At 44.8% G+C, this 26,413-nt stretch overlaps 2 protein-coding genes and 1 non-coding gene across 6 annotated transcripts in view; 1 reads left to right on the top strand and 2 right to left on the bottom strand.

The window, feature by feature from the left end:
• Positions 1–4,547, bottom strand: part of LOC120805794 (metal transporter CNNM4) — a 43,867-nt gene extending 39,320 nt beyond the window's left edge. The window contains exon 1 of the mRNA XM_040156367.1: positions 3,126–4,547. Coding sequence (XP_040012301.1) covers positions 3,126–4,539 — 1,414 coding nt within the window. The 5' untranslated portion in view covers positions 4,540–4,547. The remainder of the gene's footprint in view (positions 1–3,125) is intronic.
• Positions 4,548–12,305: 7,758 nt separating this feature from the next.
• The window catches only part of LOC120804787 (phospholipid-transporting ATPase ID-like), a 45,540-nt gene continuing 31,432 nt past the window's right edge, over positions 12,306–26,413 (top strand). For 2 of the 4 annotated variants that reach the window (XM_040154402.1, XM_040154409.1), the window contains exon 1: positions 12,306–12,406. The gene's annotated coding sequence lies outside the window, so the exon portion shown is untranslated. Of the gene's footprint in view, positions 12,407–12,488; positions 13,090–14,690; positions 15,160–26,413 lie in introns of those variants that run through there. The other 2 variants (XM_040154405.1, XM_040154403.1) reach the window with 2 other exon arrangements.
• Positions 23,602–23,673, bottom strand: trnap-agg. Its single transcript has one exon. It is a non-coding gene; the product is annotated as a tRNA-Pro (tRNA).

Raw genomic sequence — 26,413 nt, 5'->3', positions numbered from 1 at the left:
ATCTTACGTGTTTGTGGTTGGTGCTGTCTGTTTGTTTTGGCCGTGGTTGCTGTGTATTAGAGGATTTCTCAATTCAAAATCTTCCAGATACTTGGTGAATATATAGAAGATGAATGTCAGGAAACATATGCTCTCAGATGCAACCGGCTAAGAGAGACTTCAGAGCTACACGACTCTATCTCCCCGGTATTTTCTTAACTAAATGCATTGCGCAGTCTCTCTTTACATGAAGCTCCACTAAAATGTACATATATGCATTTCCATTGTTTCTGGGAGGGGAAAGTAATTTCAGGCTTCTGGACCTTTCCCCTCCTACTTATTTCCCCTCATCACATTATGAGCTTAATAATAATAATATATAATAATAATATATTTTGCACAGTTGGACCAAAGATAAACCCACCCACAGTTACTCCCCATTACAGAGAGATCTCTAAACCACTTTGGATGGCAGGGGAATGACATCCGTCTCAGATTATTTACCTGCAGATTTGAAATTTTTGCTTTTAGAAAGAGTCAGATCTCCTCTGAGTGCAAGGCTCCCTCGCATAAAACCTACAGTAGGCGCAATAAGGTAAACCATGCATAACATGTGGGATACATATGGGAGCAGGCCCCTCATTGCTATGACTAATTTACACCCCTGTTATTTGTACTTATTATCTGAAAAGATAGGAGATTCTCTGTGGTCAGACTACATCTAGATGGAATGCAATATTGGACTTCCTTTGATACTACCATTATAGGATTGGACCGGATTACTTGACATCTAAATTCAGCTGAGCTTACTTCGAATATGACCCTCGTCAAATCAAAGTAATCATATGATGTTGCTAAAAAAGGCTATATTGTTTTACTGCAAATCTTAATCAGATTACATAACAGTACACTGCAGTTTACTGGTAATCTCCTATTATCTCTCCTTGTGAAAATGTTGTTCATTATTACTTTGAGGTCTTCAAAAAATGTTATTTCTTGTGTATATCTGACCACGAGTAAGGAGAGGCACTGAGGGCTTTTTGTCAGCCCTCTAAAATCAAGAGTTTATTCACAGCAACTGAGTGTGTTCTCATAACTACTTAAGAGTGAATCTCTCTGCCAAGCTGTAGATCGTTTTCAGCTCTCCGTGTGTAGACTTCTGTGTGTGTGTGTATATATATATATGTGTGTGTGTGTGTGTGTGTGTGTGTGTGTGTCGACACTGCAGCTTGTTGCCAAACCCTCCCACCTCACGAGCCAAGCCTACCGAGATGAGCCGCAGAGCCGTTTCTTGGCCAAATGTCACACAGTGCCGTGCGCCGCCGCAACAGCGACTCAAAAGTCAATTTACGGCGGCTGATCAAAAATAGGTGCAAAGTAGCAGTGGAAGATGTGAAATCAGAGACGGTCACGCTGTTGAGTTAAGTGAGAGAAGATCACACTGGCTTAAACGTGGAGCTGAGAGTGCCAGCAAAGTTCAGTGAAATTTTACTATACTATTTATTGTACCGCTGCCACTACAGAGACAGAAAGGCAGTTACTCACTCCTCACTGTGCTGAGCTTCAGACACAGCAAGTGGTTGTGTGTGTGTGTGTGTGTGTGTGACTACTGTCTGTGACCTTGAGGCGAGATGCCTGAGAAAAGGAAAAATATATCCCTGCGGGGGATGGCGTCAGTGTGTGTGCGTCCTCCTGAGAGAGGGGATGTGCACATGTGTGTTTGTATATGCATGTGTTTCTGTGTGTGTGTGTGTGTGTGTGTGTTTGTGTGTGGAAAGAGGAAAAACAGCAAAGAAAGACAGAGAAGTAGAAACAAAGAAGTGTTTTTGATATCACTGTGGTTACATTTGATCTCTGACAAAGCCTCAACACTACTTCTCAGCAGAGTAGTTCTTGTCACGAAAACGGCTTTACTGTATTTCCTGACTGTGTTAAGTGATGTTTACACGTTGGACCGTAATAAATAAAACTACTTTCTCAACAATAATCCTACCAGGAATGTCTTCGGGCTGAATATAGGAAATGACAACGATGACGACTTGAGTCAATATCCCCCCTTCACATAGAAAAAAATAGTACCAGTCTAACACCAGCATGAAATCTTGAAACTGATATGTCTTTGGTATCAAATACTCAAGACACGAAGGAGTCTGGCAGACAGAGACTGACTCCTAATAAAATGCTTGATGCCACATACTGCAGTAACCACAGCCGCGTCACGGCCGTTTTATCCCAAAATAATAAACATCCACCTACTGCACTGGTGGAATACATAGGCAGTATTCAACAACATTTTGGTTCTTCTATGCTGTGTTGCAGGCAGGTTAAATCCATAAGTCACCGATCCCCAAGATGGAAAATTGCTTTTATTGCCCCGCCCAATCCGCATAGACACCAAAGGTCAAAGCTCAGCTATAAACTCCTTCTTTAAACACAGCCTCACCAAACCAAACTGAACACACTGCGAGCTGCGACTAACAAACAATTTCATTATCATTAATCAGTAATTTCACAGGTGTTTTCTCGATAAAATGACAGAAAATGGTGAAAAGTGCAAGGCATTGTCCTCAAATGTCTTGTTTTGGCCAAGCAACAGTCCAAAACTACCGAGATACTCAGTTTACCACCATGTATGACCGGGAAAGGGACGAGAAGCTGGAAACAGCAATCAGCAGTTTGGTGTTTTTGCTTTAAAAAAAATGACAAAAATTATTATTAGATTGGCAAAATGATTGCAGTTTCATTTCTGTTGATCAATCGACAGGTGATCAGGTAAAGGGTAAAGCCTTACTCATACTAGGAAAGAGGGGCGGAGGTTGTTACAGCTACAAACTAAGGCCCCGAAAATGAGCATCAGGTTCAACTGAGAGCTCCGAAAGCCTCAACAACACACATACACTATGAGCTTCATCCATAGTTACTACACATCTACTTTACGGTGATGTCAAGATTTCTGTCACCCCTGAACTTTCTAAGAGACAGTTGTCTGCACTTTTCACTTAAGGTTAACACTTGGATGAAAAACAGTGACACCTGACTCTGTGGGCCACAAATCCCTGCTACCTGTCTTGGACAACCACAAAAGTAATCTGTAGTTGTCCAGGTGTCTCTAAATTGCACAATAATGCTATATGATTTCCACAAACCTTTCTTGAACTCCTCCAGCATGGAGTCAAGCTTGGTGTCGTGGAAGACAAAGTGGACCGGGTGGTTGTAGAACTTGGTGATGGTCTTCAGGGTCGTGCAGTCGTCCGGGTCCACGAAGGCCAGGTCCTTGACGAACAGGATGTCCACGATGTTGGACCGCTCGTCCTCGTACACGGGTATCCTTGTGTATCCACTCTCCATGATCTCGGACATGGTGTTGAAGTCCAACACGGCGTCGCTGTGGATCATGAAGCAGTTGCCGACTGGCGTCATGACATCCTCCACCGTTTTGGTCCTGAGCTCCAGCGCGCCTTGGATCATGTTGAGCTCCTCTTTCACCAGGTCGTTGTAGGGCTCGGTGACTTTCAGCATCTCCACCAGCTTCTCCCGGTTGTACACAGTGCCGATCTCCTGGCCGAGGACGCAGTCGAGGATCTTGCTGATGGGCCACGACAGAGGGAAAGTTAACAGCATGAACAACTTGGTGACCATGATGGTGTTCGCCCCGACCGCCAGACCGTGCCGAGAGCACAGCGCCTGGGGGACGATCTCGCCAAAAATAACGATGCCAACGGTGGAAGCGACCACAGCGCCGAACGAGGAGTCGGTGAGGTCGTCCAGAAGGATGGTGAAGGTGGTGTTGACGAGGACATTGCCAAAGAGCAGCGAGCACAGCAGGTAGTTCCCCTTGTTGCGGATGGGCTCGATCTTCCGCGCGTACTTCTTCTCCTTCTCGGTGCCACAGCTCTGCACGATGCGGAGCTCCATCGGGTCCAGCGCCATCAGCCCCAGGTTGAGCCCACTGAACATGCCGGACAGCACCAGCAGGAAGGAGATGAGGATCACCTGCAGCCAGATGGGCAGCAGGGACTTCTTCTCCTCCACCACCCGCAGTCTGCCGTCTTTATCGTCCAGCAGGTACCACTTGTCCTCATCGTCCTGGGCGTCGCGGATGCACAAGCCGAACACCTTCACCGCCTCGCTCTTGCGGAGCTGCTTGATCCAGAGGTTGACCACCCCGGAGGTGTTTTGGTTGCTTACCTTCATGTCCCCCTTCACTAATATATCCTTCGTGTGTTCGGGACAAGTCCTATTGAAAGGGACCACGACAGCGTCGAAAGCATCGTCCTCTTTATCACTGGAGTACAGTTCCGTGAACCTGATGAGCGCCGAGCTGTTCGGGAACAAGTGGAGCCCGTAGAACCTGAAGAGGATGTCGCTGCCCTCGGTCACCTGAATCACCCCTCTCCCGGTGGTCTCGGCCGGCTTGTCGCTCCTCTCCAGCCGCATGCCGACTATCCGGGTGGCGTCCCTCGACTCCGAAACAGCCGCCTGGCCCTGCCTGCTGGCCAAAACACAAGAAAAGACGAATAAAGTTAGCGTGAGCCCCCTTCCACTCGAGACTATCGCCATGTTTGTTTCGCTCTCTGCGAACGGGGGAACTGACGTCACCTACTCGTCTTCACAAGCCCACCCACTCCAACCCTCATTTGCATACCCCGAAAATTAAGCCAATCAGCGGCGGTTACGTCACTCGAAAACTTAGCCCGAGCCCCCGCAGTTGTCAGTTTTAAGGTAGACTGATGGGGTTTTGTTTTTTTTTTAAGGACGACCATGAGAAGTTTTTAAATTCCACTGACAATACTTTTCATTCTGTCTCATTTCCATGACTAACCTCCTGGAGGGAACCAGGGGGGGTTATGTTGACATATTTACACCCAGTATACACGGCAGTTTCATTATTTCCCCAGTCACCCAGACACCGGACTGTACGCTAAGGCTGAAATTATTGGTTGATAAAACGATTAAACAACCATTTTGAGTATTTTTTTATGCCCAAAATGCTGAAAAAATACTGGTACCTGCTCCTTAAATGTGAATATCTGCTAGTTCCCAGTTTTGTATGGCAGTAAATTCAGCTGCTTTGTATTTTTGATTGTTGGTCAGCAGTTTGAATATGCTGACTCGGGCTTCAGGCGATAATGATGGAACTTCTCACTATTTTCTGACATTTTTCACACTAAATAGTCGTTTTATTTTAACGTTTATTAAAGAAAATACCTGCCAGACCTATTGATAATTAAAGTAGCACTTGTTTGCAGCCTTGCAGTACTGTTAAGATGGAATAATACGACCTTGCCCCAAGTTTTCTGTGTGTTAATTACTTGAAACTTTACGGCAAATGAGCTCAATATAAACTAAAACCATAAAAGTCTTGAAACCGGACTTTGGCTTTTGAGGATGGGACACTGGTCATAGCTCGTATTGTCCTTCACCGTTGAAAATTTGTAACAGTTGTCAGAAAGTCACCCAGTTTGTCCGGCTTGTAATCCTTGCAGGGTTTATGTTTTCTTTTTAAAGGTCATTGTTTAAGATCCTTTTGGGGGCTTTAACTATGGAGCCATAGAAAAGACTTTATTTAACTGTTTGATTTTTTTAAATTTCTTTTTAAAAGAGCTGAATGATTTGAAATTTTTAATTAAATGAATGTGCAGGCCTGTATTATAGGTCTACATGAAACAAGATGCATTTTACCAAATTTAAACAAAAATGTATTTCCACATAAAAAGAAATCAGATAAAATGATTCAACTTGTTTTTGCTTGTTGAGGTCCTCCCAAAGTTCTTTTCACATTTTCACATTTTAAGTGAAAATTCTCACATTTAGTAATGTTTAATTAGTCGAGTAACTATGTGACATTCTCCATTAATGCTCAAGAGTAATTGAGATACTCATAAGTGGTAACAACTACGTCGTTGCTGTTGTTGATCTAAAAGCAGTCGAAATTACACACGAATAATGGGTCTAAAAAATAGAATCAACCTATAAAAGACTCACTGTTTATAAGTTGCTTAGTAAACTCCGAAGGACATGCCCTGAGTGTCCTCAAGGGCTTCCTTTTCATTCTAATGGTTGCGTCCGGTGAAAATAGAATTCACTTATTTATGGATCTCCTTAACTAACAACACGGTGGCCATTACTCTGGGGACACATGGATAAAATGACGGCATCAAAACCATTCAGACATATTAGACTACCTGAGTTACACGCAATGGGATGTCGCATACAGAAGAGTTACGAAGACCGCACAACGACGACAATCACAGGGAGTTTACTCCACTATTGTATGGCTCTGTCAGCCAAGGATGTTTATGGGTTAAGGCTCGGTGACAGATACAAAAAGAGTGAGGAAGGGAGATGATGAGGCTTTTTTCCACTCATGTATTTTTTTAAAATTTTCCGTTTACTTTTCTGATTATGACTTACAATGAGACACCGTTGCGGTGGGAGAAATATGGGACTATACCAGCCTAGTTATATTACGTGTAACTGTGAGAAAGCAGAAACACACACAGAGGCAGCCAGGGATGGGACAAACAGTCTCCACGATACCTTCATGTTGTCAAGCCTCCTATGTGACCTCTGCGCCGCCTGGTAGGGAGGTAATTAAATCATCTAACTTGACCAAGACAGAGCACTAGCACCCAAGACAAACTTTGCACCCCGGGGTGGGTTTCCTTTGAATTGCCAAACACTGAATACCCATTGGCTCAATTCTTTGGGCTGAATTTGACCTTTGGACGAGGTTAAGTTAGCGCTAAAGGAAAGACAGCACTGAAGGATTCCGGAGTAGTTACACGCTGAACTAGCCTGAGAAGCTCAGAGCCCCTGTTTTGTTTTTTAGAAAAACAGAAAACTGTAAATCAGAAAGGGTGAAAGATGAAGAACTATCAGAGTGAAGAGAATCGCACGAGTCAAACTTCAGCGGTTTTTCTTCTGAATGCCCACTTTTCCCAGTGTATGTAAACGTCTTCACTGAGGATAGAGTTCCCTCTTGTGGTCACATCGTGGACAGTGCAGACTGGGAGAGCTGCGAAGAATGCAGGAGGGAAAAAAAAGGCGAAAGCACGAGAAGAGAAGAAAGATGTGGGAGAGGAAGGAGGCAGAAAGACAGGCGAGGCAGGAGAGGGGAAGAAAGAAACGGGAGAAGAAAGACATGGAAAGGCGGGAGAAAGAGGAAACGAAAAGAAATAGACAGGAGAGGGAGGAGAGAGCAAGAGAGAAAGGGAAGGGGGAAGAACCACGGAGGAGGGAGAAAAGGGGGAGAGAAAGACAAAGGAAAGAAGAGAAAGAGAAACCGACAGAAGAAGGTAAAAAAAAAAGGAGAGAGATGGTCAGGGGAAGGAAGGAGTGGAGGAGCACAAGGAGAGAATAAGTCAGGACAAAAGAGGAGACGGGCAGAAGGGAGTCAAAAGCTCCAAATGTTGGTCGGTTTTCAAGACTACAGACTTGGTAGAAAAGAGCTGAAGTTATTCAGACTTGAGAGTAAGTCAGACTTGATACTTTGGCATAAAGTTTGCTCCAAAGCAGGTTAACTGAGCAGCACAGGTCACCGTGAGGATCTGCCTCAGTTAAAAGTGAGCCAGTTCGGAGATATCAGAAAAACCTCGGCTAAGCTCTTAGCTTTGTGACATGGTGCCAGGCCAGTGTGTTCTGTATAACAACTTACAACATATCAAGATGGTTTCTGACGACTCTTTCCTGTTGGTGTACAACTGGAGTCCACTTTTAGACTTTCGTGTATTGTTAATGTCAGGTGACGCCGTTCAGCAGAAGGAGACAGAAAACAAGGAGGCAGCTGCTAAAGTTACAGCAGGGCAATAGACCGGCGTCCGGGCGTATGAAGAGGAGAGGCAAACACTTAAGAGACGGAGTAAAGGAAACAAGATATGTCCAGACCAGAAGGAGATGAAGAGTCGCCCAGAGGTAGACCCCGACTTAAACACTCCCAGACAGTCAGTAAACACCAGGGGGGGGGAGGTAACTAAATATATTAAAGTCACACAATTGCATACATGTCCAATAAATGAAAAAGAGAGCGCTCAGAAAAACTGGACCAGATAACTGAGGGAGATGGCAAACATTTCAAATCTGACAAAGACCATTTTATAGATGTATATATATATAAAATGGAGGTTGCACAATCAAATACAATACAACTGAACTAGTGACTAGTTGGCAACTCTTACTGCCCTATCAGGGGCAGGGGATGGGACCGATGGCGGCAGGTCATCATCTAGATCCAGGGATCAAGCTATGAGCTTTTCAAAAGTGAAGCAACTTCACGATACACTGTTGTTGCTCTTATGTCCTCTGACGGTTTATGTGAACCTGTCTCTGGCCTATGAATATCCACCGTCGGGGTCAGTGGTTCTCCTCCCCTACTGACATCTGACCGTAGAGGATCCTTCCTTGCTCTCCTCCACCATCAGACCTTTATACAGCCTTTTTTTTAAAAAAAACAAAACTCTTATAACACCCCAGGAGCTTCAGTCCTTCTGGTCTCCCAATACCTGTCTCGCGGTTGTTCTCCTCCTCTGTTGCTCCCCTAACGCCTCCCCACTGTTTACTACCTCGGTGACCTCTGCCAGACCGGTGGTCAAAGGTTCTCCCAAAGGTTCTCGCCTCGAGACCTCCTCCCACACAATTTTGTTTTTCTGCAACTGCAGAGGCTGCCGCGCTCCTGGTCTGATACCATAGCGAACTTCCCCATGATCTTCATCAATGGAAAGGAGAAAACAAAAGTATTAAAAGAAAAAATATTAAAGAGGTTGTTAATGTTGCAGCTTTTTGGATTTGACCTAATTTTAAGTATTTCATATATTGTTATTAATTTAATCTATAACAATGCATCATATTTTATGTAATGTATAAAAATACATTAAATTACATCATATTTTATGTAATTTAATGTATGTATGTTGTTTATGAACAATCTGAACAGTAACTAGATATCCGGTTATTCATCAAATGAATGTAGTGGAGTAAAAAGGACACTATTTGACTCTGAAATCTAGGGCCGAGGTACAAAGTGCCATCAAAAGGAAATACTGAAGTAAATTAGGAGCATAGTTAGCATCCAGCTACGGTAAAGAGGAAGAAAAAGGATCAAACAACGAAGAAGAAGAAGAAGAAGACGAAGACGAGAACGACCCAGGAGAAGATGACCTCAGCCAAAAGTGAGGCCGTTGCTAAGTCGTTCCCTGGCCCCTGGAGGGTCCTGCCTCCAGGGCCAGTTTCCCGCTTACAGGCTCCCTGTGAAGGCAGCGTCCTTCGGCTGTCAGGACCTGTAGTGCTAAATTAGGCCCGAGACCATCCTCAGACCTGGCGAGGCCGTCCACCGGGTTACTTTCATCAGGCCGCTGTCAATAAACGTGTCCATTTGGTTGACCCCGAGGGCCAGACGGACCGATACTCAAAGACAACGCGGACCCGTTTTTCTGCTCAAACACGGCGGCGAGTCAGTAGAGGTAAAGGTGGTGGCGTCTCCACTTTTGCGGTTTGTAACTGTCCTCTTCCACCGGCAGGTCCGCTGATCCTTCTGCACACTCAAGAGACCTGGGCTTAAGAAGATCCAGACCAAAACAGAGGAGCTCAGCAGTGACAACGGCACAAGGATGAAGAGGACATCTTCCAAGCCACGTCGGCCTCAAGAGGACATCTAAAGTCTCAGCTAGGGAGCAAAGATCAACATAAATATATAGATGTATATATATTACAGTGAAAATCCAAATGTGTGGGTTTTTTGTGCTTTTTGGTGAAACCTTGTGACCGCATCATCACCTGAGGATGGTGCAGTGAGAGTGTGAACGTTCAGAGGCACTATTTACTAACAGGTGTGTGTGTGTGTGTGTGTGTGTGTGTGTGTGTGTGTGTGTCTGTGCGCGGTCACAAAACATTACAGACGCTTTCCCCTTTTTGCCAAACGTTTGTTCACAGTGTCAAGACGCCGAAGGGGGCTTAGTGATGCCAGTCTCGCAAGTCAGTTATATCTGCGTGGCACGTTCAAAAAACCCCGTCGCAAAGGGGCTTGGCGGCCGAAAACCCCTGTAGAGAAGCATTTCAATCGGACGCGAGCAGCCCAGTGCCGGCACCGTAGTCCACGTCCCTGTCCATCTACGTCCTCGGCATCGTCACTGTCTGGCAAACACACGCACTGCAGATAAATACTCCGGCCGTGTGCTATTTTATGCAATACATAACAATAGTGTGACCCTATTGCCCTGCTCCACGGTAAATAATGGGGTTTTTTTTTTTTTTTTGCAACATGCTGTGGATGTGACCGGAGACTGGAGGTTCGATGATGCCTCAGAGGTTGTTGTTTTTTTTGGAAAGGTTTCCAAGGATTCCACGTTGATAGTCGTTGTTTGGTTTTTTTTTGGGCAAAAGCTCGTCATCTTTTCAGTCCTTCATAACCGACACGACGCCGAGTCAAATCTCTTCATGTTCTCCAAAAGGAAGGAGACTAAATTGTTTGGTTTTTGTTTCCTGTACAGCCACTACGTGACGGGAGTGTTCCTGATACTAAACGAAAACCCGAGTGACACCTCCCAGCGCGGCACAACACGGTTCAACGGCACCGGCCTCCCGCGAGTCACGACTTTCAGCTCACGAAACTAATGCGACAGCCACGCAATAAAACACGACCCTCGCGAAAGTCGGATTCACTGCTGCTGTTTCCCCTATTCACATCAGTGGGGGCAGGCCGAACGACAGGAACACCTGTCTGCGCGACGCGGTGCGGCTCGACAGCTGCCCGAGCCGCGTCCTGCGGCGGCAGGCGAGTCGACGCCTCGCCGAAAGCCAGCGCGACGACCTGCACGGAGGCAGGACTCGCTGCAGGGCTGCGGTGGCTCTCACGGAAGCTGCACCCCGCACGAACTGGCAACCGAGCGTGCAGCGCAGTGAGGACAGGACCCCGACTGTGTAAAACATTTCTCGTTTTTGTGCCTTTTTCTTTTCAAGTCTATGTACACCTTGGCAATTTTAAGACATAAATGAAATAAGGTGTGAGAGCCACACATCAGCACTTTTAGATTTTCTTTTTCTCAGCTTGTCTCCACATGTTATATAAATAAAGTTGCGTTACTCTAAATTAAACGTGCTCAGTGTGATCGTCGCCCAACTAGATGGACTAGAGGGGGTTGTGAAGGTCCACGCCAGTCTTGGGCCGGTCCTGCAACCCTTCAACACATATAAATTCCAGTGACCAAAAAAAAAAAAAGTGGAATCAACACGCTTTCAAGCAGTTTCCACGGAAACCCGAACATTAAGCCCGTCGTGAAGGCAGGATTCGCGGTAAAAAACAAACAAAACAAAAAAACTCGGGGGGCAGATTTGAGGAGAAATATCTCGTCAAGCCGCGGTGGTTTCCTCCGCTGGGTCTGCAGGAAACCGAAACCTCAGTCGAGGGGGGGGGAAGAAAGAGATGAAGAGAGAGCACGCAAAGAGAGAGAACAGAGAGAAAAGATGCAGAGAGTTGAGGAAGAGGAGGAGGGGGGGAAATGAAAAATGAAAAAAAGAAAATGAAGGAAATAAAAGAGTAAGGAGGGAGGATGAGAAGTGAGCACGGACGACAGAAAAGGGCAGTCGAGGTTCATGAAGTGCGTGTGAGACACTGACTTACTTACAAAACACGATTATTTTATAAGTTATGATGCACAACCGGACCAGTCAATTCATTAATAAGTTGCCTTCCAGGTATGAACCAAAGGAACTGGCAACTATTCTAAAAAAAAGAAAAAAAAACGGGCAACCGGGCAAAAAGGGGCAACTGCCCCCAACTGTACTCAAGTCTCCGTTTTCCCTGCAGGACTTTCGCTCTTTTGTAAACGGAGCGTTCTTACGGTGTGAACCTGCCAGAAACACCGGGTCTCTTCCGAGCGGCGGGTCCGAGGCGCGGAGACGGGAGGGGGGGGGGGGCTCCCATAAAAAGGGACAAAACCGGTGTAGTTCTGCGCGCCTGGTGGAACCTCACGCGTTTGTTCCGTTTCCAGGTTCTCCGACCAGGGCCCATGGTCGACCCGGGGCGTCTTGATCTGCCGCTACGCACCACGTGACCCGAGCCTGCTCTCTCTCTCTCTCTCTCTCTCTCTCGTGCCGAAATCCTCTCTGCCAGAACAGGCTTCCGCGTTCGGATGAATCCAGCTGAAGTTCAGCTGAGCGCGGCGGGCGGGAGGGAGGGAGGGAGGGAGGGGGCATGGAGAGAGAGAGAGAGAGAGAGAGAGAGAGAGAAGGATGGGAGGAGAAACCAGAGGAGGGGAGCGAGTGAGAGACGGAGGGGGAGTGGCGGCCGGGGAGGAGAGGCGGTGCGTGGCGGCGGTGGGAAGCCTGGAGGAAAACATTCGCCCTCGTTTCTTGGCGGAGTCGGGGGACTTTACTCGCGTAGTTCCAAGGAATCGCTGCCGGGGACGCACCGCGCACGAAGCCAAGACGCACGGTAAGAGGACGCGCCCGCCGCTTCGCGTTTTGCTGAGCCTGGGGGCTGAGGTGGGGGCCGGGGGAGGGCCGGCGAGTCGAAGCTGGGAGACGGTTGACAGGCTGAGATGGTTTTGTTTTGTTTCTTTTAACGGGGAAAAAAAAAGGAGGAGATGGAAGAGAAAGAGCGAAAGTAAGACAGGCGAACGGGAAGCCGTAGTGAATGGGCAATGGTTGTCTCCGCCGCCCCCCCAGCCGGGGGAGACCTCAACCCAAAAAGTAACGGAAAGAACCAAAAGGGAGAGGAGAGGAGAGGAGGGCTGGCCCGTCGGGGTCTGGAACTTCTTTTCCCCCTTCTCAACACGGAATTACACTCTCCGCGGGTCCATCCACGGCAGCCACGCCGAGCCGCGGGTTCGCCTCCGTGTTCCGTGGAAACTTCTGACAGGCAGCAACTTCGCTCTTCAACTTTCTTTTCTTCTTTAACACGATCACGGCGCGTTTCGTTGCTGCTGTCCTGGCGGCAGGACTGGTCGCTTTGTCGTCGAAGGGGGGGACGTTACAACGTTTCCGCGCTTGCAGACGAGGGCGACGGACGCCGTGCTCACGGGAACGGCGATGGAAAGGATGTCGTCCTAGGAAAAACCGTCATTGCGCATTAAAAAGTGTTTGTCAGTAAACCGCGGTTTACCAGTAATGTCAGCGGTGAGTAAGTCTTTACATCAGCGCGACGCAGAAGGCGGTGAAGCACTCATTCATGTCCCCGTGTTAGGGGACATGAATGAGTTCGTTTTCCGTTAAGGGAAGCAGGCAGTAAACGTGGTTTGATGATTTGGTTAGTGGAAACCAGCTGTGACTCTAGAACCCAGGGGCTTATTAAAGGAGTCTGCCCCCCCCCCCCCGGACTAATGTCTGGTTTCCTGATCGACTGATCTGCAGTAATCATTATTTTTCTCGAGCGATCGTCTGGTCTATAAAATGTCCATCAGAGTCCAGGATGTCTAGAGCCCACAGATGTGCAGTGTGCTGTGATACAAAAGAGAGAAAAACAGAAAATATTCCTGTTTGAGAATTTTTTTTTTGCCTGAAAAAGCGACTCGATTAAGCGATTACCAAAGTAGTAGATCGTTTTTCTGTTGATAGACTGTTCGATTAATCGAATAATTGCTGCAGCTGCCCTTCTTCAATACGATACATTTAATTAGGTTTTTTTTTGTGGCTTTTTTTCCCTGCCCTTGTAGAATCACTATTTTTGTGTGCTGCTGAGAGCACGACCTTTTTTATTCATATTGTTGACGGTGTAACTGGGCAGGTTTAACGAACATCAGTTACTTGGCAATATCTTTTAACTTTTTCAAGCACGGTACATCCAAGTGTCTTTATAGAGACTGATTTTTTTTTTTTCCCAAGTCAGCTGAAACATAACAACATATTCTTCTCCGCAGAAAAATGTATGCATATAATGATTTATATTTCTGCGCACACTGAAGTCAGTTTGATAGATAGCTTATGCCCCCCCCCCATCCTTTCCTATCTTGTCCATAAAGCCCCAGTAGCAGCCCCATGTGTTCTCACCCTTTTACCAGTACAAAATACACAGACATTGTCAAAAACTGATGTTGAGTAACTTGATGTTGAGCCACTATTAGTCACACATATACAGTATGCTACAGTTTGAGCTTATCGGTAGCTCCATAAAGCTTTATTATCTCACTCATTGTCCCTTATTAAATCCATTAGCATCTCCCCGAATGTAACACGATCATAATACGGCTACAGAATTACTTCTGTATGTTTCGGCTAATTAAACGTGAATGCTATGGATCAGAGAGTGACCCAGAGTGCAGCGGTGATTCCATTAATTCTCTGCCAGTGGAACGGATACAAAGCACTTGGCCTTAAGTTGTACAAATGGGACGGAAATAGAGAAAGAAGACTAGAGTCTACAGCCATGCTACAGTGGTGACTTTTAGCAAAATGCTAACGTCGGCAGGCTATTACAATTCATCCCGAGGGGAACACGAACGCCTGTGCTAAATTTCATGGCAGTTCATCCAATAGTTGTGGAGACGTTTCACTAAATCGACAAATGTGAAACTCTTGGTGGTGCTAAGGGAGAAGTCGGGGGGATCGCCGGAGTCATCAGGGTTCGTCATGTTCATAAACGTTCAAAACTTTGGGCCAATCCATCCGGTAGGTGTTGAGGTATTTCAGCCTGGCCCAAAGCGGTGGACCACCAGACAGAGGGGCCGACGGTCCCCCAGAGCCATGCTGGTAAGAGCATGCTGCTAAAAAACAATAAGCAAACGGAAAAAAAAAAAAACTTATCTTACAAAACCAGCACACTGAAAAAACAAGAAATGAATGTGGTTGTGAATTGGTTTTTGTGTGTGTGTGCACGTTGAAGAAGGTGCAGCAAAATGAAGCAAAAGACTGTGGAGACAGATTGTACGCGTTTGTGTTACAAGCAGAAAAACAGAAGCAGTTATTGAAGCAGCCGTGCATTCGAAAACTTCATCGGCTCCATCAAAACCGAACGCCGACACTGATGAGCTCCGGAAGGGGTCGTGTAAGGTAATTCCTTGAATTTGAGCTCAACATCAATAACTTCCACCCCAGCGCACGAACTCATTTGGGTCAAGATCCAAGTTGGTGTCGCAGCTCCAAGGTCAGACTGTACGATGCCGCGTCTGCCAGAGCGGCAGAGGGTCCCTGTGGCACGTGGAGGAGATTATCGAGATGAAAAGGTCAATCGAAAGGTCGGGGTGTCATCGGGTAAGGTGAGAGGAGGAGTGGCTTTGTGTGACCTGAGAGGTCAGGTGAATAATTCAGAGGTTGATTGTTCGGGCCTTTCAGTGCAACGCTCGGGGCTGTTGCTCAAAGCGCTGACGCTGTATTGTGCCCTTGTGTCATTAATGCATCTCACTTTCTCATCGTGGCTTTGTTAAATGTCCATCATCAGTGGGGGGGGGGTGCTTGTATATACGTCGCCATTCAAACACGCACCACAGTCACACATCAGTTCATTTCCTAATGTTCTCAAATGAAAAAAAAAAGGTCTGTTCTTTCCACCACGCTCTCAGCGTGACTGACGGTGATTCTGTGGTCAATTGAACATATTATGAGCAACAGGAACAAGGAACAAGGAAATTAGATAAGTGGGAAATGACTAAACAATTGTTAGGATGCAATTTGGTCTGCAGTATGGCTGCCTGGCAATTTTTTTTTTTTTTTTCAGAAATAGTTAAAAAAAATTAAATTAAACTTGATTATTCAGGTGCTTTGTGTTACAAAAATCTATCATTGGTGGTGACATTAAAAAACATATTCATAGGCTGTCAACACACAGTCCTCATGCAGGACGAACACATAGAAGACACGATCACTGCAGTGGAAAGTGTAGATCTAATGCGTCGTGGGTTTAGGTTAAAAGAGTTGATGATGATCAGAAACTCTGTAGGGACAGAATCTGTACCATCAGCATGTGTGTTGGAAATAGCTTGAAATAGGATTAATTTTATCATGAGATAAAACAAAACAAAACAAAACAAAAAAAACTGGAGGACTATGATGTAAATACACAAAGGAGGAACTTTTCAGTCGCTGCTCTGTATAAAAGTAAATGTTGAGGTTGTTAGCTGGGGCTCTGAATTAGCGGAAACACCAACAAGCCAAAACAAATATGGTCTTTGTGGTTCAGTGGCACAGAGAAAACAGGGGAAAGACCAGCCCATTAGCACCTACCCAGGAAGCCAAAACCAAAAACTGTGGATTGGCCCAGTATCTTGTATGTGTTATTGAGATATCAACCACTACGGAAAAATGAACTACTCCAGCTGACTGCACAAAAGAAATGATCGCTGATGGGGAGGCCCGGGACAGCAGCCATAGCAAAACCCCTCGGTTTTCATTTGTAACTCGCATGTTCGCTTCTCATTTTAATGATGAAAGGAATTTTCTGAACAGTACCCCTCACGTATCCTAATCTATCCTGCATCGGTTCTGCAGGCGATGGGTTCTCGTTTGTGATGTGATGGAATTAATTCAGCCAGATTGAGCTAAGCCTCTGGGTACAAGCTGCCGTCCAACTACAACCGACTGGGGCTGGGGGTCGTTTGAAGTTTTTCAGCGCTAGCGTCAATATGATACGTGCGATTTATTAGCGACACCAAAGCAGTAGCTTTTTTCAGTAACTTGATTTTAAACGAAATAAGCCGAAATCCTCAAATGTTAAACACGGTCTGACGCAAGCAGCTGAACATGAAGGTTGCCCGAATGAAACGGTCGAAAAACTGACGATTGATTGACTTTTATCGACACCTTTTGGCACTCAACATTTGGGTTATTACCAAAAAAGTATGAAGGTCAGAGCTTTAGCCCCCAGCTGACCTGTGTCTGGTTTGGATTTGCAGAGGAAAATCTGGCTTATATCTTGGTGCAGTGGAGGCGTCTGCGTTCTGTGAATGTGTTACCGTGTTCACAGATGTTTTTGCATGTCGGTGTCACAATAACGCGTTCTTTAGCGGGGAGGTCTGACATCCATGAGTCTTCTGCCAAACAGCAATGTTTTCAATGCAAAAAAGCTACCAGATTTCCCAGAGCATAGCGTGTGAATGTAATGTTTAGCCTGGCTCGGCTTCTAGATACTTATCCAGTTCCATCTAATGGTTTGTTCAGACAGAAAGCAGAATGACTTTTCACGCCATGTCGTTTGCATGAATTTGACTGCTGGACGTTTTTGTGTGTTTTTGGCCCCAAACAAGCTTTTGACTGAGCTCAGACCTCACCAGAAGCTAACTGTTCCCTCTCTCCACCCTGTCTGACTTTTCATCTCTCGTCTCTGCACGTTTATGAAGCAGATTCAAGATGCCCGGAGATTTTTTTTTTTGCTCAAGCTGAAACATTTTCAGCTCGCATGGATGCGCATTCATGTCAGTTCGCTTTGCATCACACGCGCCGGGCGAATTCGCATCTAATCGTGTCTTTCCATTGACTTCTGCGCAATCGCACTGCTTCTAAGATCGACTCCTCTTTCTGTCCGAACACAGTCTACACAGGAGGCGTTTCAGCTGCATTTTCCAGCCAATAGATATCCTTCTATTTTAATCAGTCCGGCTGTTTACACAGGCTGCGTAACGGCGTGCGTGGGTGAATGTGGCCCGAGTCAGATTTTTATGCTTCAGCTCTTAATTTCTTCTGTTTCTTCTTCTGCTGCTCGGCTAACGTGCCGCTCACCCTACGCCTTCTGTGTGAACACGGTGTGAGAGTGCTGAACCACCAGGTTGAGTCAGCCATTGGGCACCTTTGGGTCATCGTCAAAGCAAAACTTTGCGGATGGGGTTGCGGTCAGCTGGCAGTTGGGTGTAGTCTTTGCGTGTTTTCAAGGGCAAATTTAAAGACAAGGGTACGAGGCGACGCAAAGTGTCGGATCAGTCAGGATTTCTCACGTTTGGTTTCTCTGCGATTTCCTCGGTGTGTCCGAGCCATTTACATGTCATCAATTGAGGCTTGATTATCAAAAACAACCATGCTAATACTGGTCTCATCGGTCACTGGTCATAATTTTCCCACAGTTTTTCTTGTGGACGGCCCACAGCAGTTAGCATGCACTCTGCAAGGAGTGGGTCTCCTGCAACATGCAACATGCCTTTTAATTAGTATAGCAAAACATGCAGGCTTTTACAAAAATTCAGAAATCAAAAAAACTCTTGTCTGTGTGCTTTTTCACAGTTCACTGCATCCAGGGGATAAGTGCCTTGCCCATGAGCACAATGAAAGTAGGCGGTGAGGTACTGATTGTGTCTCGCACAAGTCAGTTTTTTCTTTCTGCAAAGCGAGTTTTTGAAATACCGAAAGAGTTGCTGTTGGGAAACTGGACCTGATCAGCAAAATCACTGATTCCTGGAGATGTAACGTGGTAATTTAGCCACAAGCTGCAGAGAAAAATCACGTACCGAAGCGCTCACCCACTGCTGCAATCGCCGACCTCGACTGGGAATTGTAGGCACACAAATAAGAAACAGCACTGCCTCTCCTGTTACTGGAGAGCAGTCATGAACAGGTATTAAATGCCACCCTCCCCCTACAGAAAGCTTCACAGATTGAATCCCCGCGGCACCCTCTCCAAGTGACCTTGAACAAAACCATGAGAATCTTTTAAGGTGCGTACAGAGGGAAATCACCTGGCGTGTTTGGAGGTACCGAGTAGGTTCAGACGTGTACGGCATTGCCTGTGTATGTGTGTGCTTGACAGCTCGTACTCTCACCGATCTCAGAATTTATCAAGGATCACTGGTTTTTCTCCCGTCTCTAAAGATGGGTAGGTTTTGAAATTTTTAATTTTTTTTTTCCCTGATACCCTCTGAGTTTCACTACTGAAACCAAATCTCACACTGAGGAATATAAACACGTTTTTTTTTTTTCTACAAATCCCCTTTTTTAAAAAATTTGACAATATAAGACAATTTTCTCCAGTGCATCACAGTTTAACGTTGTCTTAACTTCTTTAAAGTAAAGTAGAGCTGAAACGATTAGTTGATTAACGTTTATTTTGCAGCTATTTTCTAAGTAAAAATGCCAAAAATGTTCAGTTTCTCAAATGTTGATATTTGCTGGGTTTCATAGTCTCCTATGATGCTGAGTTGAATATCTTTGGGTTTTTAAGTGTCGCTTGGAAAAAACAAGACATTTTAATGTGTCATCTCTGGCTTCAAAAGATTATGATGGACTGTTTATTTTTTTTTTTAATTCTCTAAAATTTTGTTTGTTTGATACCCAGCCCTGCTCATCCGTTGTCATATTTTTATCTAAGGTGACACATTTTTAAGTCACACAGACACGTCTTCACCACAGTTTGTGCCACCTTTCCGCTGACTTTGTATGAAATCTCGCTGCCTCTAAAATTTGCCTCATGTTTCTTCTGAAAACATGCTGAACACAAGCTGCTTTGTGTTGACGAACCCTGTGTTCTCTATATGGAGTGCTCACTTGCTGCTGTTGAGGACACAGTTCGCACTTCTCCCCTCTGTACGTTGATTCATCGCAGCTGTTGGATTCAGAAGTAAGTCGCATACGACGACACCAGAATTTCAAGGGGCAAAATGGTGAATCTATTATAAATGATTGTGTAGGAAATGGACTCTTAGAAATGTAGACGTTGGATCTCTGATTTGGAATCACATCAGTAGCACAGTCGAGCGTCCATCTAAAAAGCGTTGTTTCAGAATTCCTCGGAGTTGGCTCACAGCCACCTAATTAATGGCGTACGACCTCTACAGATGCCGCTGTTGCGGGCAGTTCGCAAGAACTCGCTGTCACTGCTACTTCCTCCAATTGTTGAGTTACTGTAACAGATTTCTGCGCTGAAATCTGATGGTAAATAAGGGGAAACAACAAAGACACACAATTTTAAGAGTTTGCATTAGCAGCCGGTGCACAATACATCCAGCTGGAATTTCAGGCTGAGTTTTGAGTCTCTGCTACTGTGCTACTATTTTCTGCCGTGCCTTCCTTTGCAGGGGGAAATGAATTGTGTTGGCCAATGATCTGAGGTATTCAGTAACAATACAGGATGTACTGTTTAATCCACGGAGTGAAGCTGACAGGAAAGTTCTCGAAGGACCGACACAATAATGATGAAGGTGAAATAAGTCTTTCTTCCCTCTAGGGCTGCAGCCAACAGCTATTTTCATCATTGATTATTCTGCAGATTATTTTCTTGATTAATTTGATTAATTGTTTGGTATATAAAACGTCAGAAAACAGAGGAAAAAAGAAAAAAATGTCTGTCACAGTTTTCTAGGGCTGAAAGTGACATTGTAAAAGGTCTTGTTTTGTCCAGCAGTCCGAAAACCCAAAGATATTTAATGTACTATAATGAAAGAGAAGAAAAAGAAGCTAATTCTCCCCTTTGAGAAACATAAAATGTTTGGCATTTTTGCTTCAAAAATACTTAAATGATCAATTAATTATCAAAATGGTTGCAGATTAATGTTTTGTTGACCGACCAGTCGATTCATCGGCTGCTCGTTGTAGCTCTACTTCCTCTTACTTTATTGCCTGGAGTCAAGCTGTTCTTAAACATACAGTGTGTATAGGAGCTATAATTAGCTATAGGTCTGATAAGACAAGTACCTGTTGCTAGAAATGCAACAGAGAGCTTAGGCTGGTGGACTGTGGAATGCTGCGCACCCCTGAAAAATCCAAGCCAGGAGTTTGTATTTCAAGATTTCTTCTAAGAATCCAATAAAAACCCAAGATTGCCTCACACAATACCTCTGCAAGGTTTCTGTAAGTTTCATGAAAGCACTGTTAGAGTTTGTGGGTGCTTTATGAAGGAGCTCTGTCAGGCACCTTTCTGTGGTTCCTTTAATCGTGGACGGATTGTTGAACGCGTTTACCTGGTACAGGCCTATAGGCCTGAGGGGTCGGAGGGCCCTGGGCCAGAGCCTCTGATTGAAACGACTGTTAACGCTTCTGTGCATCACAGAGATGCACAGAATGACCGCAAAGAGACACAAAACAACTACACGATGACGCAGAACGACCGCAAAGATGCAAAACCACCACCAAGTGTTGCGGGACGACCACGAATTGATGCACAACTACAAAGAGGCTCAAAATGACAACTGTAGTCGTGTCAACTGAGTCTCTTTCAGTGGAGGTGTCTTGCTCTTATGTAGGAGGGTTGGGAGGCCTGTTGTCTCTTAAGCCGTACTCCCTAACGGTTGTAGCCTGAGAAGCCCCTTCAAGTTTCCCTTAAGCTCTTTGTTTACTCTGAGAGCACCAGATGTTTCATAGCCGCGGAGAGCTTCGCCATTGTATAAACTTTTAGGAAGTGAGCCCTCTCGATTCCCCTCCTCTCGTCTCGGAAACCCAAAAATGCAGACTTTCTCCGCCGCACACCTTTCTCTACTCCTCTTTGAAAACAGACCCCAAGTAGTTTCAAGTATCTGTGGCCTTGTTCAAGTCAAACGCAAGATTCGGTACATCCCTGCGGGTGCAGAGGTCTTGGGAGGTGTCCCTTTCGCGTCACTGAACTGGTGTAATTTTTGATAAGAGCAGTTATTCTGGACGTTTCCAAGTTTCTGAGGCCTGTTGGAGTTAAACTGGGTTCTTTAGGTGGGGCTGGACTACAGTATGTTTCAGGGGAGATAGGATATAGCTATAAATGATGGTTACTGTAATATGCTTAAGGGCTAAATATGCTAGGCGCATAGCATGCAGCACTCCCCTTTTGTTTCCCCTAAAGTAGCTGTAAAGTTGCACAATATTGTACTACTCCTCACTATCTGACAGATTCTCTATTGGCTTGTTCCAGCTCATCATTGAAGCCGTTAATACAGTTAAATATTCAGACCCAAGACTCCATGTTTTTTAAGGCTGTGTAGTTCAATGCTGTCTTGTCTTATGTCTTGTTCATAATTTGATATCTTTGGAAACTTTTGGATTTCCTCTATTTAAAATAAAGTTGTTTTTTAAATGTTTTTAGCCTGGCTTGCAATTTCCCTTCATGTTCATTTACAATTATTTAAACTTGCAAGTATTTTCTCAATGAAGCGATTCATTACTTGGTCTATAAAATGTCTGGGGAAAAAAAGTGGTCTTCAGCCATTTAAATACACAGGCATCTGTCTGCACAGACACACACACACACACACACACACACACACACACACACTCAAAGGAAAATGGCCTTTCTCTCAGCCGCAAAGAAGCGGTCGGTTTAAATAATAGGGCTCTGTTCAGCTGAGTAACCAGAGATCACTGATTGTACAGGACGCCCATTCATCCTCGTGACCTCTGACCTTTTAAGCCAGTCACAGTTGACTGTGAAACTGGGATACTGTTACCCACCTTTGTTTACCTGGAATAACATTAAATCCAGTGTGTGTTGCCCTGTAAGAGTAAAATGGTTCAGAGAAAGTTTAGTCTGTGTGTGCGCGCGTGTGTGTGTATGTGTGTGTGTGTGTGTGTGTGTGTGTGTGTCACTCGGAAAAAAACAGAGACAGTGAAGCAGGACATTGGTGAGGCATCGGTGGCTTTCATTACTAAAGGTTGTTTATGTTAAACCACATGATGCTCTGATTCATCCTCCCTTAGACTCCCTTGTCTTCTTCCACTGTTGCTTTAAAACCAAATGTGAAGAAGTCTGTACTTTACAGCCTGCTTTGACGGTATTGCCGTGGTTTCATACCAGAGTCCAGTGTCATTTTTAAGAATATTTTACCAAACAATATGTCGATTAAACACCGTGTTTACAGACTGAACGTATTGTGAGATTTGTTTTTTGCATGTTTTATTTCATTTACTACAAATCACACATACCGTATGTCTCATCACAGAAATTAGAAATTTAAATATACATTAAAAAAAAAAGTTCAGCAACCAGTCAGCCTCCACAGACACTCAATTAGCAGACTCTTGAAACTTGCTTAAATTGTGTAATCCATCCAGGGATGCAGCTAATGACTATTTTCATTATCGTTCATTGATCTGCAGGACATTTTCTCGATTAATCCTTTGGTCTATAAAATGCCAAAAAAAAATATATATATATATATATATTAAAAAATTCTCATTGCATTTTCCCCACATCCTCGTTGACATCTTACAAGTGTGTTGCTCTGTCTGACCGGCAGTCCAAAACCCGCGGATGTGTGGTTTACAGTGATATAAGACAGAGACGAGCGGCAGATTCTCACCCCGGAGAAGCTGAAACCAGATCATTTTTGTCATTTGGGCTTTCAAGTGACGGAATTGCTGCTTTTCAATTTTCTGTCGACTGACAAATCAATTCGTTGACAAATCGCTGCAGCTCTATATCCATCCCACTGAACGTCAAGTTTGCATTAATTGTTACCAAATCTATCTACATCCAATGTGATTTACCACCGAGAAAAATAAACACACCCGATGTTTAGTGCGATGGAGTACGCAACTCGAGTTTCACCATACCGAAAGTAATGATTTGCTTTTGGTTCAGTTTTAAGTTTTATGGACATGAAACAACATTGGCATAACACTGACATTGACAGACGCTTTTATCCAAAGCAACTTAGAAGAGATGCAGCTTAGGGATCAGCGTCGTGCCCAAGGAGACTTTGGCACATGTAGATCCGACAACTTGCACTACCGCCCCCAACACAGGGAGTTCACTGATTTTAATTTAAACATGGGGGATTTGGTGATAATAATTCCCATTTTATTTCAAGCAACGGGCTCGTCCGGGATTTGAACCCGGGACCTCTCGCACCCTAAGCGAGAATCATACCCCTAGACCAACGAGCCGCTTATGTGAGACACTTGTCCAAATGGAAAAACTCAAATTTTTTTCTTCTTTTAAAAAAAAACAAGAAAAACTATACCCTGTATTAAAAAAAAAAAAAAAGGTCTGCAAAAATGTAAAGCACTGTGTGTGTAACTTAGAGAGCTAAAAAACATTGATTTGATCCCTTAACCAAAGAACATGAGGGAAGGTTGTGGGTTTGGTCCAAGGTGGCTCTCTCATACAGTCGGAAGTTTTGAGCCACTGGGTGAGATCTTTCCAGGAAACCGCCCGGTTACTTTGTGCCACGAAAGGGAGAGTGAGCGCAAATTGTGCTGTGAAAATCTGCCTGCAAATATAAACCTCTAATGCATTCGTTCTTATTCGTCCTCAAGGCAGTGCCAGCAGGGGAGGAGTGGACATGAAGCCGCAGGGTTTACTGGACATATGGTCTTATTTTGGACGGACAGCTCTACCAGCGCCAGTATTATTCAGTATTGTAATGTAGAAAAATACACACTTGAGCAGCGAGAAGCTTTGTTTTGTGTGGAGGTAATGGTATGTCGCTTCCTCGTCATCGTTCGGAAATGATGACTCAAAGCTGGAAATTGGTTTCTGGGTCACAGCAGAAAAAAAGGTGCACGTCTCGCATTTTGATCACTTTGAGTGGTATAAGCAGGAGATTCCTCTCCAGTCAACGTGGTTTATGAAAAGTACATGCTCAGAGCAAAGGCAAACCTCTCGCTTTGAGTGTTTCTAGATATTTTTTTTGGATTTATTGTCCTGAAACAGCTTTGCAACTGCATGTGTTTTATTACCGGGGGGGGTGGTTGAGCTTCTGGTGTTTTTAAACTGCTTTGCTGGTTATAAGAAGCTGACGGGCGTAACGTACGGTGGCGCGCCATTCAGTGCAGTGAGGGAGTATGTCATCCAAATGCAACAAACTGGCTCTTTGAATCGTGCTTTTAACAGTTTTTGGATGACACTGTACCCGTGAGCTATGCCAGGCTGTGGCTCAGTGGACAATATGATCAATTCTGGGTCCTGGATGCTTTGGTGGATTATTGTTGATAGCGATAAGGGGACAAAATACACTGTCCTCTACGGTTTCCTAATTAGAGTGCGCTGTAGTGAGGGGTACGGTGGAACTAAGTTACCAGGGCGAGCGATGATTGCTGGCCGAATAAACAGTTTTTATTTTTATTATTTAACATTACTCCCTGTGTTAAGACCGGTCAGTCAGCTTGAGAGGAGTAGCAGGGTCCAGTCCTGAGTTTTCAGTTTAAATCTGTTTTGCACGTCTATGCATTATTGCCTGTTTAAGTTTCTAAAGTTTTATGATGCTACTTCTATATTGCAACCGACTGGACTGGCGCTCGTTGGAAACGAATTCCCCTTGATTCGGCAGGTAAAGTACGATTCCTGTGAAATCTGATTTGATTTCCTTTTATGATGAAACACAGTAATCCTTCCTGAGTGGAGGTGCCAGAGGAAGATGACCTTCCTTTGGCCCGTATGCAGGATATAATGAAGACCAGGGAAAAAATGATGTTGTAAAATCCCAAAGTGAAAAGCTTCACATGCGGATTACAGTATGTTGAGAAAAGATTTCAGATGGTGCAGAGTTAAATGGGTCTAAAACACTTCATTACTGATCGAGCTTGTGTTTACACTTGTTGATTTTATGATTTCAAAATGGTTTTTTGGTGCTACGCCCCTGCTGAAGAGAGAGTAGCCTACTAACTCAGGAATGGTGGAATTTTAGGAGCAACTCCCATTGTCTTCGAACGAATTCACTGGGACCAGGCCCGTCTCTGTGGAAAGTCAGGGTGTCTGAAACAGAGGACATTCAGCGGTCCGCACTGCTTGACATTCAACGGTGCAGCCCCGTTAAATCCTCCCGAAGACTGTTTAAGAGTTTAAATGTCACATTTTCCTTTTTCACCAGGGCCAGACGCGTCCCTCAGGTGTCCGGTCACGTGACTCTGTGTTCGGCTGTGGAATGAGCTGGGTGGTTAACGTAGTGGAGTTTTTATATAGTGGGACTTTCTCCGCGGGTGAATGTGTGGTGGGCGGTTGCAAGTGCGCATCTACTGTCCGTATGCAGCTGTATGCAAGTGTGCGAGTGCACACAGACACACACAGATCTCTGGCCCAGGCGTCACGGCGTGGTTGTGTGTCTGCTTTTCCAGAGCCTCGGCACTCACGTTGAAACACACACATTCCACAACGTCGTTATACAGCGTGCGGTTAGGTTTTTTTGCTTTCGTGTTTTGTTTACAGACGTGAGGTTTAACAGCAGCGAATCTTTATCTCGTCAGTGTTGAGGCTAGGGCTGCTCCTAACTATTATTGTCATTGACGAGTAGCCTGCAGATTTTTTTTTTTTTTTCAAATAATCATTTCGTCTATAAATTGTAGACATTATAGTTTCCCACAGCCCAAGGTGACGTCTTTAAATGCCTTGTTTTGTTTGGCCAACAGTCCCGAATCCAGAGGCATTCATAATAATTTCATAGAAAATAATAAAATCCTCATATTTTAGAAGCTAGAAAAAGTAACTATCTGACATTTTTCTGTTAAAAAAATGATTCAAATGATTATTTGATTATCAAAATAATTGCAGATTCACTTTCAGCTAGTCGATTAATCGTCTATTTGTTGCAGCTCTAGGTGAGACATGACTTAAAATGTGACAGGACTCCACCTTTTTGTGTAACAAAACACTGCCAAGGGGAGTTGGCAGGAGTGAAAGGCTTGAAGG

The sequence above is a fragment of the Xiphias gladius genome, chromosome 19 (assembly GCF_016859285.1).
Source record: "Xiphias gladius isolate SHS-SW01 ecotype Sanya breed wild chromosome 19, ASM1685928v1, whole genome shotgun sequence".
NCBI lineage: Eukaryota > Metazoa > Chordata > Actinopteri > Istiophoriformes > Xiphiidae > Xiphias > Xiphias gladius.
The sequence above is the reverse complement of the archived record's forward strand: the minus strand, read 5'-3'. Positions and strand labels throughout refer to the sequence as shown.